The following is a 14,005-nucleotide window of genomic DNA, read 5'->3' as shown; positions in this document are numbered from 1 at the left end:
GAAAGCTCCCCAGTCACAAATAAATGTCACGGGGACAGAGTTTGGGTTCATATGTAAAGTGCTTATGTAATTTATGCATATACACCTTGCCAACCTCATCAGGAGCCCTTACCATATTTGAGTAATATTATGTGACGGCAAGGATAAAGCCATTATATATTTAATTTATATACAGCCTTTGTATTGACTGTTTTATTGTATATAGACTACAGCAGTGATCAGTATCATTGCTGATACAAATTTTAACTGGAGATTATAGATAGTATTTTCAAATATACAAGCCTCTTTTTTTCTTAAAATAAAGAATAATAAAAGGAGGATTTTCATTTTCTGTTTTCAACTGGATTATATAAAGTATCTGTCATGAGTTCTTTATTTTTAAATGCAAATAATTATATATGGCAGGGAGTATGATGAGCATTCAAAGTTGACATTAAAATGAAAATGCATCAAATTTTTTCTGAAAAATTGATCAAACAGGTCATTAGTCAAGGTTATAATGACTAGTGGAGCATTTTAAATTGTTTAAAATCTCATTTTAGATGTTTAAAAAAGTGGTTTATGGTTCTTAATAGGATGACTGCTGCTGCATCACCCTGTTAGTTGTTAAGACTTTTGAATTTACTTAATTTTTAAGAGGTCTTTTTTCCTCTCTTACAGCTGTACAAACAGTCATTAGATGCAACAGTACTGGACAAACTTGAGATTTAATCTGTTTTTCCTTGCATATTTGATAGGCTCAGGACATCCGTGCTATTAGTTAGCAGGCTCAGCATTTGGCAGCTCACTAAGCCGTGATGCTGTGATTCTCTAAGCCCCAACTGGAAAGGAGAAACCACAAAACAAACCATACGCCAAAAAGCGTCAAGTTCCCACAGTATGAAATTACAAAGTTGAAGAGACTGCCTTTCCTCATCTGATCTCTTCCTTTTATTCTTGAGTGTTCCTCATTATACTGGAAGGAGGAAACGTTTGGGGACAGAAGAATTGTTTCTAATTAAAAGTAGATTTAAGTCTGAGTGAGAAGAGTGCCTCGTCCAGTGGCTTTCCTGAAATGCCCTCTTCCTGCTGTCTGCCAGCTTTGAAGGTGTTCGCTTTGTGGCAGGAGGGTGGTGGTGGAAACCTGGGGCCATCAAAGGCATCCTCAGCAGCCTGTGTCTGCCAGCCCGTGCACCCCCGGGTGCAGGGCCCCCTCCTTCAGCACAGAGGGACGGTGCTGCCATGCCCGGGGTGCAGTGGGGACCCCGGCTCGGCTGCTTGGGTTCCAGCTTTGGAAGCTCTCGTGTGGTGTGGGGACATGCAGGGGCCTGCCGAGCCTCCGTGCTCCCTGAGCAACAGCAAGAGGCAGCATCTCACCGGCTGTGCCGCCTCCCAATTAACCTAATGGGCTCCTTGTACAGACAAGACTCTGGGGGTTTGGGTTAGGGTTTTTTTCTTTTCCTTTTCCTTTTTTTTTTATTTTTATTTTTTTTTTATTTTTTTTAATTAGCTGGTTAAAGGAAGTCTTGGGATTCATCTCAGTTAACCAAAACACATTAGGACTACGGCATTCTTGTTTTAGCAGGTTGTAAAGAGCCTTTCCTCCTCTTAGCAAAAGGGAAAGACAAGCATCACAGCCCCCTTGCAGTGGAGCGTGGGCGCTTCTGCATGCTCCCCAGTCCCAATTGGGTACCCACAGCTGCAGGCAGGGTGCCTTGGGATTAAATACTGCCTCTTGTGCCAAGGGAACCTGCCATCTGGGAAATGCTCCAAGCTTGCATCATCTCTGCGTCGTTCCTTGGCTTCATGTGGCTTCCCTTCCTGCCCTGCCTGCTGTGTATGGGCACTGCTGCTTGGATCATGGCTCTTCCCTCTGGGGCAGGTGTGAAGTGTCTCACATGGGATGTGGGGCTGGGCTCAGGTCCACCGTGTCAAGTCTGAGTCCTGGAGATGTTCAGGGCCAGGCTAGATGGGGCTTTGAGTGGTCTAGTGAAACTTGTCCTTGCCTGTGGCTGAGGGACTGGAATGAAATGATCTCTAAGGGCTCTTTTTAACCCAGACCATTCTATGATTCAGAAGATGTGCTGCTCTGCACCACCTGTCTGGTACTCAGGGTATTTTTTAAATTTGTTTGAAAGCATTTATTATTAAATAAATTAAACAGGCACACTTCTTATTCAATGAAATGTGAAGCACTTTGTTACTTGCACTTGGGTGTCAATAGTCTGAAGATGGAGACTTTCATGCAAGGACTTGGCCTCTTTTCACTTGCTCTCTGAATTTAAGTAGTGGTGGAAAATGCAGCATTTTGTACTTTCAGCAGTGTTTCTCTTAAGCTATGCACACCCCTCTCCCCCCCAAATAAAAACCCACCGACAATTGTTTTCAGGAATGCTGCCCAGTGTGTACAGACTGATTGCTTTAATGTACTTCAGCTGAAGAATATTTTGTCACTTTGATTTTCTTTTCTGCCCCTGATCTAGATGATCAATGCAAGAAAAAATAATTGAAGTGACATCTTTCTTTGTGTCTATCTTAAAACCAATGCAAAGTGATTTTCTAAATTACTTTTCAAATGTCTTCTGGTGCAGTAAGGTAAGAGAGAGTGCAATTTATGAGAAAGCAAGAAGAAAATCTGCTGCCATCTGAAGCTGTTTTGCAGGAGGTATTTTTAGGATGACTCAGGCCTAAGGCCTGAGAATTGTTCGTCTGTAACTGAAGGGAAAAAATATGCTGATATTTTTCTTCCAGTTGTTTTGGTTAAATATTTGAAGATATAACTCCAGTGTATCCAGGCAAGATATAAGCTTGTATTTTTAAAAGTTTTGATGTCATAGCCTGTGTTCAGCATCCAAAATGGTCTAAATCTGCTGCTTTTCATTTACCTGAAAATAGAATATCTGTGATTAAGAAACCAAACACAGCAAAACACTTCTTATTGTTTTAGAGCAGCAATTGTATATCTTAAACAGGAAGCCAAAAAATTCCCGTATTTACATTGAGACAGACACATTCAAATATGTGCAATGAAAAATACTCGGGTTTGGGTGTTTCGCAAAAGCTTTATGAACTTTTCGCACCAACCACTCCCCTGTAAGCTTTCCTGGAGGCTTAAACGTAGGTCTTCCTCAGTGACTTCATTCCTCTGTGTGTTGTCACTGTATGGGGCGGGGTGACTTGCTCAACAGAACAAAGTCATCTCATTATGCTGCTCTGGGGACAATTGTGAGCAGGGGAAAAGAAAACAAACAAAAAAAAAGAGAGATGAAAAAAAATCCAGAACCCACAAACAAACACCCAACTAGAAAATATATTGTGCTCTAGCTTAAAGTGCTGTCGGAAGTTACTGGTTTTATATTTTGCCAACCTCACACTTTTAAGTATTTCTGCTTTCGCTGCTGGAATTCCTAAATCTTTATTTTCCTTAACTCACCATATAAGTGAGACCTTTAAAATATTTCTGAAAATTTGTAATGCATATCTAATACATAGTATACCAGACATATTCAAGGTTTTATACATTAATGGGATCATGTATTTGAAAAAAAAAAAACCTGTAAATTACATTTTGTTTGTGAATTAATTAAAATCTGTGAGGTTATATCTTTCAGTGAAAACCAAAAATAGAGACTGTAAAGCTGTTGAAAAATCTGGTTTATTTTTTCATTTAAAACCTCACCACAGCACCACCATATCTAATTCAGACTGTTGGTATCCTTGTAATGATCTATCACAGCAGGAGCTGTGTAAAACAAGAAGCATATTTTACTGCATGCCAGTCTCCTTCCTTGCATTCCTAAAAAGCACAGTTACATTACATATTTAAAACCTCAAGGAATTTGATGATATTTCCACACAGCAGATACCTGCTGGGAGAGCTGTGTTGGAGAGTAACATGAAAAGGTTTTATGCTGGAGTAAGAAAAGATGTTGTGCACATTTTGTCTCATTTTCTTTTACACATATGCTGGTATGTGTATGTATACATAATTTTTATATATATATAATATAAATAAAACTATTACATGATGCTACTTTTGATTTGCATTTTTGTGGCATGCACCTGGCTGGGATAACCAAGAGCTGGCTCTCTGGCTCGTTGCATTGCTGTCACATGGAATCTCCATTCTCTACAGCCATGCATATGATGATTTCCTCTTTCATTGCACCTCCATATTTTCCCCTCTAGTAAGTGCTTGGTGAGAAGTGTCCCATCTTCAGTGAGAGTGTGTCTGTCACTGTCATTTGCTTCTAGATGTGTGCCACTCCAGGAGGCTGTCTGCTGAAGGTTGTGGTCATTAGGATAGGTCATACAGTGAAATAGTGAGGATATGTACTATTCTGGCACTTAGGAGAAATGTAGAGGGTGCCATACCTACCATGTATTAGAAATTTCCATTAGTTAAATGGCTTTCTCTTATCCTAGTAGAAGCAGGTGGTATTCCAGTGATAAGGAAATGTTTCCTTCGTTAAATGTTCAGGTTAGACCTTTTCACAGGTTTAATTCTGAAATAATATTAACCCAAACAGTTATTGGGTTGGATAATATTATTTGCAATTAATAGAGGACTTCTTGGTTTTCAGTTCCTCCTGGGCTTTACAGATGATTTTTGTGTGGCGTATTTTGCTTATAAAGCATTTTCAGAGGTGTGTACCATTAAAGCACCTATAATATAATTATAACACAGTGTGGTACATTGTCTGAAATAATTTCCCTTAAGATGTTTGACATACAGCTAATTTAATGGCACACAAGAGAAGGAGATGATGGATAATATAAATTTGATGTAGTTAGCAAGTTACTGCTGGCGTACGTGCGAGTTGGCAGAAGACCTGGGGAGGCTGCCTTTCAGTGTTGCTGGGGTACTTGGCTCTAAGCCTGCTCTTGCCACCTGCTCCACAGCCCTCAGGGATAACCCAGTTCTTCCCTCCAGCCTGAAACAGTTTGTCAGGCAGTCGCCTGTGTAGGATCTGTAGCTGTGAAATGCGTCAGGGCAGGGAGCAGCTGCCGCAGATTTTGTACCATGGTTTGGACATGCCTTGGTGCAATAGCCAGAGCAGGTAGGGTGTGATGCTGGCCATTAGGAGGATGTAGGCCCTAACAAAACATTTAGCCCCAAAGTGATGTTAAAACCTACGCCTCATTTGCAGTCCAGATCACTGCTTTTGGTTTCCAGCAGCCAACACCAAGATTTTTCAGTGTTCACAATGTTCAGAATTGTTCTGCACAGATATGCTGCCATAGGTATGAAGAAATACACACAGCAAATGTAACTCCTTAGGGAAAACATACCGGGGAGAAGCAGGAGGTGTAGGAGACTTTCTGGCTGTGTACCAAGCACCTGTTTACCTAGCTATTATTCCTGTTATCTGTGGTTCTTTGTTTGGGATTACAGTCTGACAAAGAAATGGTTGGGAATTACTGATAGGAACTGATTTGTTTATTTTTTTTAATTTTTTTTCCAGTAAGAGAGACAGAGTATTCAGCTAAGGAGATCAAAGCCTTTAATCTTTCTCACAATCTCACGTAGCATGATTCCAAAATGCTTAAATAATTTTTCTTTAAAATGTAGGATGATAGTGAATTTAAATGCATATATTTCTTGTAGCATTTATGTGAAATATGCAGATAATTATTTCAATAATAAAACTACAGTTGTCTGTGTACTTAGGTGTAAATTTTATTGTCCAGATACTTACTCTGAGAGCAGAAACACCTTGTATATTGTGCATTAAATATATCTCTCATCATAGGGCAAGTGAGTTTGAAAGCCAAACTATAGGTTTGATTTCTTGTTGCCTTTTGGTAAAACCCTACCCTGTTATCCATTTCCATGGGTAATTTGTTGATATTTTTTTTCTATGTGTTCATATATTTTATCAGCTATCCTGCAACTTTGTAAATTGCTAAGTCCATCAACTTTCTGTAAAGCAACAGTATGTGGAAAAACTATGTAAGATTGTTAGGTGCATTTTTCTCTGATAGTATTAGTGGCACATGTATATAAAAGACTCTTTGTTTATATTTTGTCTTATTTTTGTTGGAAATGATTATTTGCATCCCTTTCTATACAAAAAAAAATGTATTAACACATTTAGTATTTCAGCTGTAGTATTTTATCCAGGAAAGCATTAAATATTGGGTATTCTGTCTTTAAAGTAAGCCTGCATAACTGGCTTGGTAAAGAGATAGTGAAGGATTGTGCTCTTTTTGAAAAGACTGTCTTTGTCTTCAGCAGCCAGTAAGTCAGTACAAAAGAAAATGTGATAAAATTTTCCTTTAAATGTGTACGTATGTCTCCCTAACCCCAGGGGAAGCAGGAAGAAGTTTGGCTTTTAAAACTGCAGTGGTAGTCTTCTCATGAGAAGCTCTGGGAGTCTGCTCATTTAGCACCCATGTGAGATGTTCTGGCTCATTCTCTAGGACAATGTACAATGGAGAAATTACTGAGCTTTAATGAGAAAGGAAGCCTGGTACTTTTTTTGAAAAACAGAAATGCAGAACAAGAGTAAGCTTGACAAAACTCAGTCTTAAAAGCTGCAAGAAGGGCTTGATTCAGTTATAATTATTTGGTTCTACTGAGGAAATAATCGAGAAACAATATCAGACTTCAGCTGTGAACAAATGGTTCCAAGATGCTTGAGTGATTCGGCTGATAAATAATAGAGAAGTCATCTAAACCCACTTATTAAGAATTGTTGAAGGAAGAGCCATTTTTTGAAACCTTGTGTTGCATAGCAAGGTTGAGTAAAAGTCAGACTGAGTAAAGCCTCTATGCTTTTAAAGAACGGGGTGAGGACTTTGCAGAGCTGTCGTCCTCCTCCTGTGTATGGCAGCCGTGAAGTCTTTGTACCAATAGAGCCTGAGAGATTTGGGATTAATCCCGTTGCATTCTGTTCTTTCAATTTAGTTCAATAAAAACTGACCTCACCGGGGGAAAAGAACAAAAAAATAATACAAGGAAAAAAGGTTTTCACAGGTATTTTAGAAAATGATCTTTTACATCTGAAAGCCATGTTCCAAGCTCAGATCTTGGTCAGTCAGGCCATAGTTTGATGCTCAGAACATCAAGAGAGCTCAGCCTGTCCTAGTGCTGATGCTTCATGCCAACACAACCTTTTATCCTGAACCCACTTAGAGGACTGTTTGCTACCAAAAGAAAATTGGTCTTGAATTTTTATTCATGCCAGTTGCGCCTTTTCTTGCTTCTTGCTCTGCATGTGCAAACAATCACACTTGCAGAACAAAGACCCTCACTTTTCCATGGGACCTTCTGTGCAATAGCAGGCGAAGCACAGCTCTCCTTCCAACACCAGTATATCTGAGGGGCAGCAAGTGAGCTGCAAAGACAGACTGGAGTAAAGACTCAGGGCCTCCTTTTGCTCCTGCTCTGTGTGTGTGGAATTTCTGGCCCTTTCACCAGGAATAAGGTGGGGGCTACCACTCGTCCCCTGCTGCTCCCATGTGAGACTCTTGGCTCCGTTGCTTCATTTAGCAAATCCTGTTTGCTGTTCTTCTCGCTATGTTTAATGCAACATTGCCTTGCTCTAACAGCATTTTTCAAAAATGTATTAAAATACTCTGTAATGTACCATAATACCTATTCCAGAGAGTCCCCTGACTGCACACATTATTATAGATGGTAGGAAGCTACAGTGGGATTAGCTGTTGTCTGCAGATCCGATGCCAGTGCTTTTCTCTCTGTGGTTCCGTGTAATTTAATATGTCAATAGCCTCCCTGGTAAAACATGATAAAATTTGATATGGTTGTATTACTCAAAATGTACCACATAGTTACACATGAATGCTATCACTCCTAAATATAAGCAGATATTTCAAGGCTGGTTTCAGTAAATGACTAACTACAATCTTACCTTTTTGATATATGTATTTTAATAGTGATCTCTCTTTCTTGCAGACAAAATTGAAGAAGCACAAAAACAACTTAATGGAACAGAAGACCAACAGAGAGGTAATAACAACCCCCCAAAAATAAAATAGAAAATAAATAAACTATTGTGATTCCAGAGGCTGGTCCAAAGCCTTCCTGTGTCAGTGAAAAGACTTGGCTGGGCTGGGCGCTGGATGAGGCTCCAGCCATGTGTCTGCAGATCAAGGGCTGTGTCTGTAATGTCCCCCTTCAGCTGAGACACAAAGGTTTTAACCACTCAAGTAGCTGTCTTGACCTTGATGAGACTGCTGAAGCTATAGCATCAGGGGCATGCACACTGCTGACCACAGAGTGCTAACCCTTGATTCATTATGTGATTTACCTAATCATTAATAACCATACTCAGTTTATGGTGAGCAGTATATGATGATTTCCAACAGATGATTAGGAAGGGGACTGATCATCACAGCTTATTTTAAGAAACAGACGACCTGTGGCAGATTTAATCTGTGTGTTATAGCTTAGAAAGCTGGTGCAAAGTCGTTACATTTCAAGAACAGCTGACTGCAGTGTTATGTGTTTGGTTGTGTGGTAAATCTCATCTGCGTGCCACAGGGATGTCCAGACACAGAGTGGGGAGCCCAAACAGCTCTGCCAGGTTACTACTGGGCCCACCATGGGAGAGGTATGAGAGGTCACCTCCACAGCTTAGAGGAGCACAAGGGCAGGAAGAAACCCAAATTAAGGACTCAGAAAGCGTGATCCTGCCAGTCTCCCCTCAGGCCAGTGCCTGCAGTGCCCCACCCCTTGTCCAAGAGTGAAACTGTCACCATGCACAGTCAGGGAGCAGCTCTGCCTTCACGTTTTGGACTAACAGTGTTGCCAGCTGGGTGTGTGGGACACATTGGAGGATTCAGGGGAAAAGCATTTGTGGATTCTGTAACGCTGTGTACCAGCATCTGGAGTGGAGCTGCAACCCTCCACTATCCTCCCAGAGGGCTGGGATATCCAGGCACAGCACCTGAGGAGTCTGGGATCCAGGGGTGGCTACTGGGCAGACTGAGTTTCTGAGCCAAGCTGCTGGTGGGATCCACCTTGAATGCATAGATGTATTTCCATTAGTAGACCTTTGCCCTGTTTAGCCAGATCAAGGAGCAGGATGAGGTAGGAGTGCTCAGAGTGTCTGTCCAGGATCTGTATGTCCAGCCATATATATGTACATATGTGTGGAGTACATGTGTTTGCTCTGTGTGTATGTCCCTCTTGGGAAGACATTTTCAGCCTTGCTGCTGGTTGGACCTGGGGGCATGGAGCAGCAGCAGCTGCACTTCTCTTGGGCTGCTGGATTTGGCATATGAGATGTTTCCTAGTATCTGGTGTCAGTGCTTTGGCTTTTTCTGGGTAGGCATTTACCTTTTCAGTGGTAGTGAGCTGCCCATCTAGCCTGTGACACATCTGTGACAGTGTTGTAAATATGTTCTGTCCTGGAAGGTTTATTAACTTTCAAAGCAATGAACTTCAAAACTTTTTAAAGATCAGAGAGCAGAAGACATACCCAGGTGGATCTCAGCAGGGCCTCTCTGGCCCAGCATTTTGCCTCCAATGAAGGAGGTAGGATGTACTGTTTAAGGACACCACATAAGCCTGGCCACTTTCTTTGGCCTCTTCCTGTTATGAAGTCCACACACATTGAATTAGGGATGTGTGCTTCATCTCTTTATTATCTAGACATTCATGGAGCCGTTATCTATGAGTACAATTGATTAAATGCTGTTTGCACCCAACATTTTCTGGCAGCAAACTGCAGTAGTTCACTAGCAATGACATTAAAAATACATGATTTTATCTTTTCTCCACAGTTTCCAATTTTTCTTCCATTTTTAACAGGTGTGCCCTAGCTCAAGCACTGTGAATCATTAAATAGCAGTTCTGTACTCACCTTATACACTGCCTTCAAGATTTTATAAATCTTGTCCATAATTTGCTCAGCTTTCTTCCCTCCAAACTTGTAGCTGGTCTCATATTTCAGGATGTTTAATATAAACTGTCTCATATGAGTACCAGGACTGTGATGTTGCTCTATATATTTATAAAAGGTGGAAGAGATAAAACATAACTGGTTAGATAGCAGACCTTCAAATGTTTGCAGAGACTTCTAAACACACCAGACCTCCTATTAAATCTTTCTTACGTATTTCTGTTTAGTGTCTCATAGATACGTGGTATTGCCATCCAAAGGTGAAAACATGGCACGTAAGGTATAGCTGCTCTTGTTGCTGTTGGTCTCACAAAAGTAATACTGCTCTGGATGATTCTTTGTGATGAACACATTCAAGCTAAAGATGAGCTAACCTCTGCTTTCAGGCATTTGTTCTCACTTGTGGCACAATAACCTCTTTGCATAGAGTAAGATAAATTCTCTAGGGTAAACTTAGCAATGTACCCTGGAAGGGGTGGAGTTACAAAGGTTTATGTGGTGGTAGCACTCAACTTTCAAGCATCTCAGAATTAAAGAGAGATTTGACTTAATTTTTTGGCTTCTAGCCTAAATTCTTATGGCTGGAAATTGAAAAATAAAATTTTACATTGAAAACTGATATAGAAATAACTGAGGTAATAAAGTTACTCTTTTCAAATTAAAACCTCTGTGGGGTTTTTTTAGTTTCTTACATGCCTGAATAGATCCCATTCTTGGTAATATGAAGTAAACAAAATTATTTATTTGAAGCTTTAGACTCTGAAGGCTGCTGAAAAAAAAGAAAATACATGTTTTGAGCTAAACAAGTAAACAAAAATATGCACATATTCACATAAGTTATTGTAAATCACAATGCAGTGTATAGAGATTGGTGTGAAGTGTGATTGTATATTTTTCCTCTTGGTTAATTTATTTTGGTTTTCAGTTCATCTAGATCACTTTGGATTTGTTTATTTCCTATCTGAAATGATTAAGAAATGTAATTTTGTGGAATTTATCATAAGTTAACTGCTGCTCTGTCAGAGGACCTGTCAGTGGCACAATGTATTTGTGGGGAGGAGTTTTTCATAAATTTATTCACACTGAGTTTCTGCTGAGTAGCATTGTGCACTGATCAGTCATAACTTTATACATGTGTGGGATTTAAGTTGAATTTAATTGACTACAGAAATACATGTATTTAACACCTCATTTTGCCATTAGCTATAGTAATCCAATTAAGTGCAAATTGGAGTAGGACTCAAGCACAGATGAGACAGCAAATGAGCAGACATAGTTTTCAAGTTTGCACTTTGATTATTTAGTATAAAGTTGCAACTGCTTTTTTATTTTTTTAAGTGATAGTTCACAAATTATTCAAATAGCCTTGATTCAAATAACCACTTGAGACCAGAAAAATGTTCATTAGGGGCTGTGCTCAGCTTCCTGCTTAGTGAGTGTGCAAGGTGGCTAATTCTTGTGTCTTTTCATTTTTTCTCTGCTGCCCAATTGCCACTCTGAATTTTCAGGAGAAACCGTACTGCTTCTTATCTTTGCTGCTGTCTCCCAACGCTTCTTTACACCCTGAGTGTGCCCCTGCTTTGGGGCTGAATTTAGACTTCTGACACATGTACAGGGTTTAATTAGTGTGATAGAGTAGGTCTTGTTCCACATGGTGTTCTTTAAAATCTGGAAGGGATGATGAGCTTAAACAATACAAAATCTCTCCTTGAGAATGCAGTGAAAGTTTTCTGTGGTGTGGGACTCAGTGGATATTGTAGGCTGGAAAGCTTTCAGGTGAATGCAACTGCTGTATCTTTGATCTGCTAGTGGCCATCCTCCTAAGAAAGCCATTCCAAGGATATCTCTCTCTCTTCTCCCTTCCAGACAAGTTAAGTCAAGTTCTGTCAGATTGTGATCACCACAGAGGCATCTGATTTGGTCATCCTCAGAAACAGTCCAGCCTCTGAAGTGCTGTAAGCATTTTGTTTCCTGATTTATTCATTGCAGCAGTTCTTTGCCTGTCACAGCACTCTGGGTCCTAGGTACATGAGTGCCAGCAACACCATCATTGTGTTCCTTTGGACTAGTGGAACTAACTTGTCTGTCTCCACACTTGGTATCAGCTATGCTGACTGCCACCTAAATCCCTCTCTCTCTGGTTATGAAAATGTTTGTGGAACTCAAGTTGGTGACAAACTCTAGCAGCACCAAGATTTGCCAGGAAATGGATGAAAGATTTCCAGAAGGACCATCTCATGGCCTGATGTATATTCTGTATAGCTCACCAGTCCTGGGGTCTCTCAGGCTGTTAGGACTCCATCATTTCAGGTAACTGCTTCTTGGCATGTCACAGCCAAAAGGATCAATGATAAATTTCTGGGTAGGATGGAAGATGGATTTCCTTGTTCTCCTTCTCATTCATGGCTATTGGGGTGTCCTCAGACTTTAGGGTGGTCTGGGATGGACTGGAGACATGCATGTGTTCATCAGCCTCACTGGAGTTCAGACTTGCAGGCTGTCCTGGTTGTTTGTCAGATGTGAATTCATCCCTCTGAATAAGCTGCTGCCCTTGTTTGATCAAGTTTTTGACTTTCTGCAGTATCCCCAGCTGGCAACTAAGTCCCACACAGCCGCTCGCTCACTCCCCCACAGTGGGATACCAGAGTGAATCACAATAGCAAAAGTGAGAAAACTGGATGGAGATAAATACAGTTTAATAGGTAAAGCAAAGGGTACTCAAGCAAAGCAAAACTAACAAAAATAACTCATTCACCACTTCCTGTCAGCAGGCAGGTGTTCTTCCATCTCCAGGAAAGCAGAGGTCCACTGACATTTGTCCAGTGACAAATGCCATCATTCCTCCTGTCCACCTCTTTTCCTTCTTCTTTCCCCAGCTCTGTATGCTGAGCATGGAGCCACATGGTCTGGAATATCCCTTGGGTCAGCTGGGGTCGTCTGTCCTGGCTGTGGCACCTCCCAGCTCCTTGTGCACCCCCAGCCCTCTTGCTGGTGGGGTGGTGTGAGGAGCAGGAAAGGCCCTGACACAGTGCAAGCCCTGGCCAGGAGTAATGAAAACATCCCTGTGTTACCAACCCTGTGTTCAGCACAGATCCAAAACATAGCTTCATATGAGCCTCTGTGAAAATTAGCTCTATCCCAGCCATAATGAGCACATGCAGGAAAGGGGGAGATGGGTGTACTGTCTGTACCTATTGAATATATAAAATTTTAAACAGGTTACTGATTGTCTCTGGAGGCTGTACACAGTATAACAAATCCATCCTGAGCTTGTAATTCCAGACCTTCTTAAGGGTATGCAGGCATCTGCCAGTCTCTTCTCCTGATTTCTTCACAGAAATGTATCTCTCTGTCTAGCTTCAAGGAAAAGCCTTTTTTTTCTCTTATGGATTTGAGGCTTTGTATTACATGCTGCCTCAACAATTGCAGCTGACTTTATTCAGACAAAGCATGGGAATAGCTACATCTTGAATATAACTTTTCCTTCAAGGTCTGTGCTCCATAGCATGAACTAGGAGGATCCATGTTCTGTTGGCTCAGTTTGTTGCAGCACACCTAGTCTCACCCCCAGAAAAATCAACACCATAAATAGCAGAAAGGAATAAGCAATTACTTAAGTTTCAGAGTGCCTTGTGTTAGTCCCTTGCAGTTTGCCAGTTCTGATAGTGTGTACTCCTTTTGGAGTGCCCACCTGAATTAAAAGGTCTGTGCTAAGGTCTATTTAGCATCTATTTGAGTCTGTCATTTCCCTTTTAGTCAAGTTGTGTAGTTTCTCACTCCATCGTTTCCACATTCCTCAAAGAGCTTTTTCAGTTTCTTGCCTTCAGCTGGAAATGCAGGAATTTAAATAGTAAGCTGTTCCTTCTTCTGTGTCATCAGTTTCAGATCCTCAGCATACTTGTTCACTTTCTAGTCTGTGAAGATGAATTTCTAAATTGCTCCCACTTATTCCAGAGGCCAGTTGTGACAGATGTCTTGACAATAGCCTTGCCTTTAAGAGGTGCCACAGGCTTGTCCCTAAGACAGTATTGGAATTTGACCCAGATCAGCTCTCTCTCCAGTCTTGTGCTTTGATATTAGTAGAGCCTCTTCACATTTATCTTGAGATACAGAAACTTTGTTGGCAGGTTTGAGAGTTTGCTTGACTTGATCAGCAG

General features: G+C 40.8%; 1 protein-coding gene across 7 annotated transcripts in view; it reads left to right on the top strand.

Moving 5' to 3' along the window:
- Positions 1 to 14,005, top strand: part of HIVEP1 (HIVEP zinc finger 1) — a 127,773-nt gene that overhangs the window by 61,248 nt on the left and 52,520 nt on the right. For all 7 annotated transcript variants that reach the window (XM_033512078.1, XM_033512079.1, XM_033512077.1 and 4 more), the window contains one exon: positions 7,898 to 7,951. In XM_033512078.1, coding sequence (XP_033367969.1) covers positions 7,898 to 7,951 — 54 coding nt within the window. The remainder of the gene's footprint in view (positions 1 to 7,897; positions 7,952 to 14,005) is intronic.

This window comes from Parus major, chromosome 2, assembly GCF_001522545.3.
Source record: "Parus major isolate Abel chromosome 2, Parus_major1.1, whole genome shotgun sequence".
In the NCBI taxonomy this organism is placed as follows: domain Eukaryota; kingdom Metazoa; phylum Chordata; class Aves; order Passeriformes; family Paridae; genus Parus; species Parus major.
The sequence above is the reverse complement of the archived record's forward strand: the minus strand, read 5'-3'. Positions and strand labels throughout refer to the sequence as shown.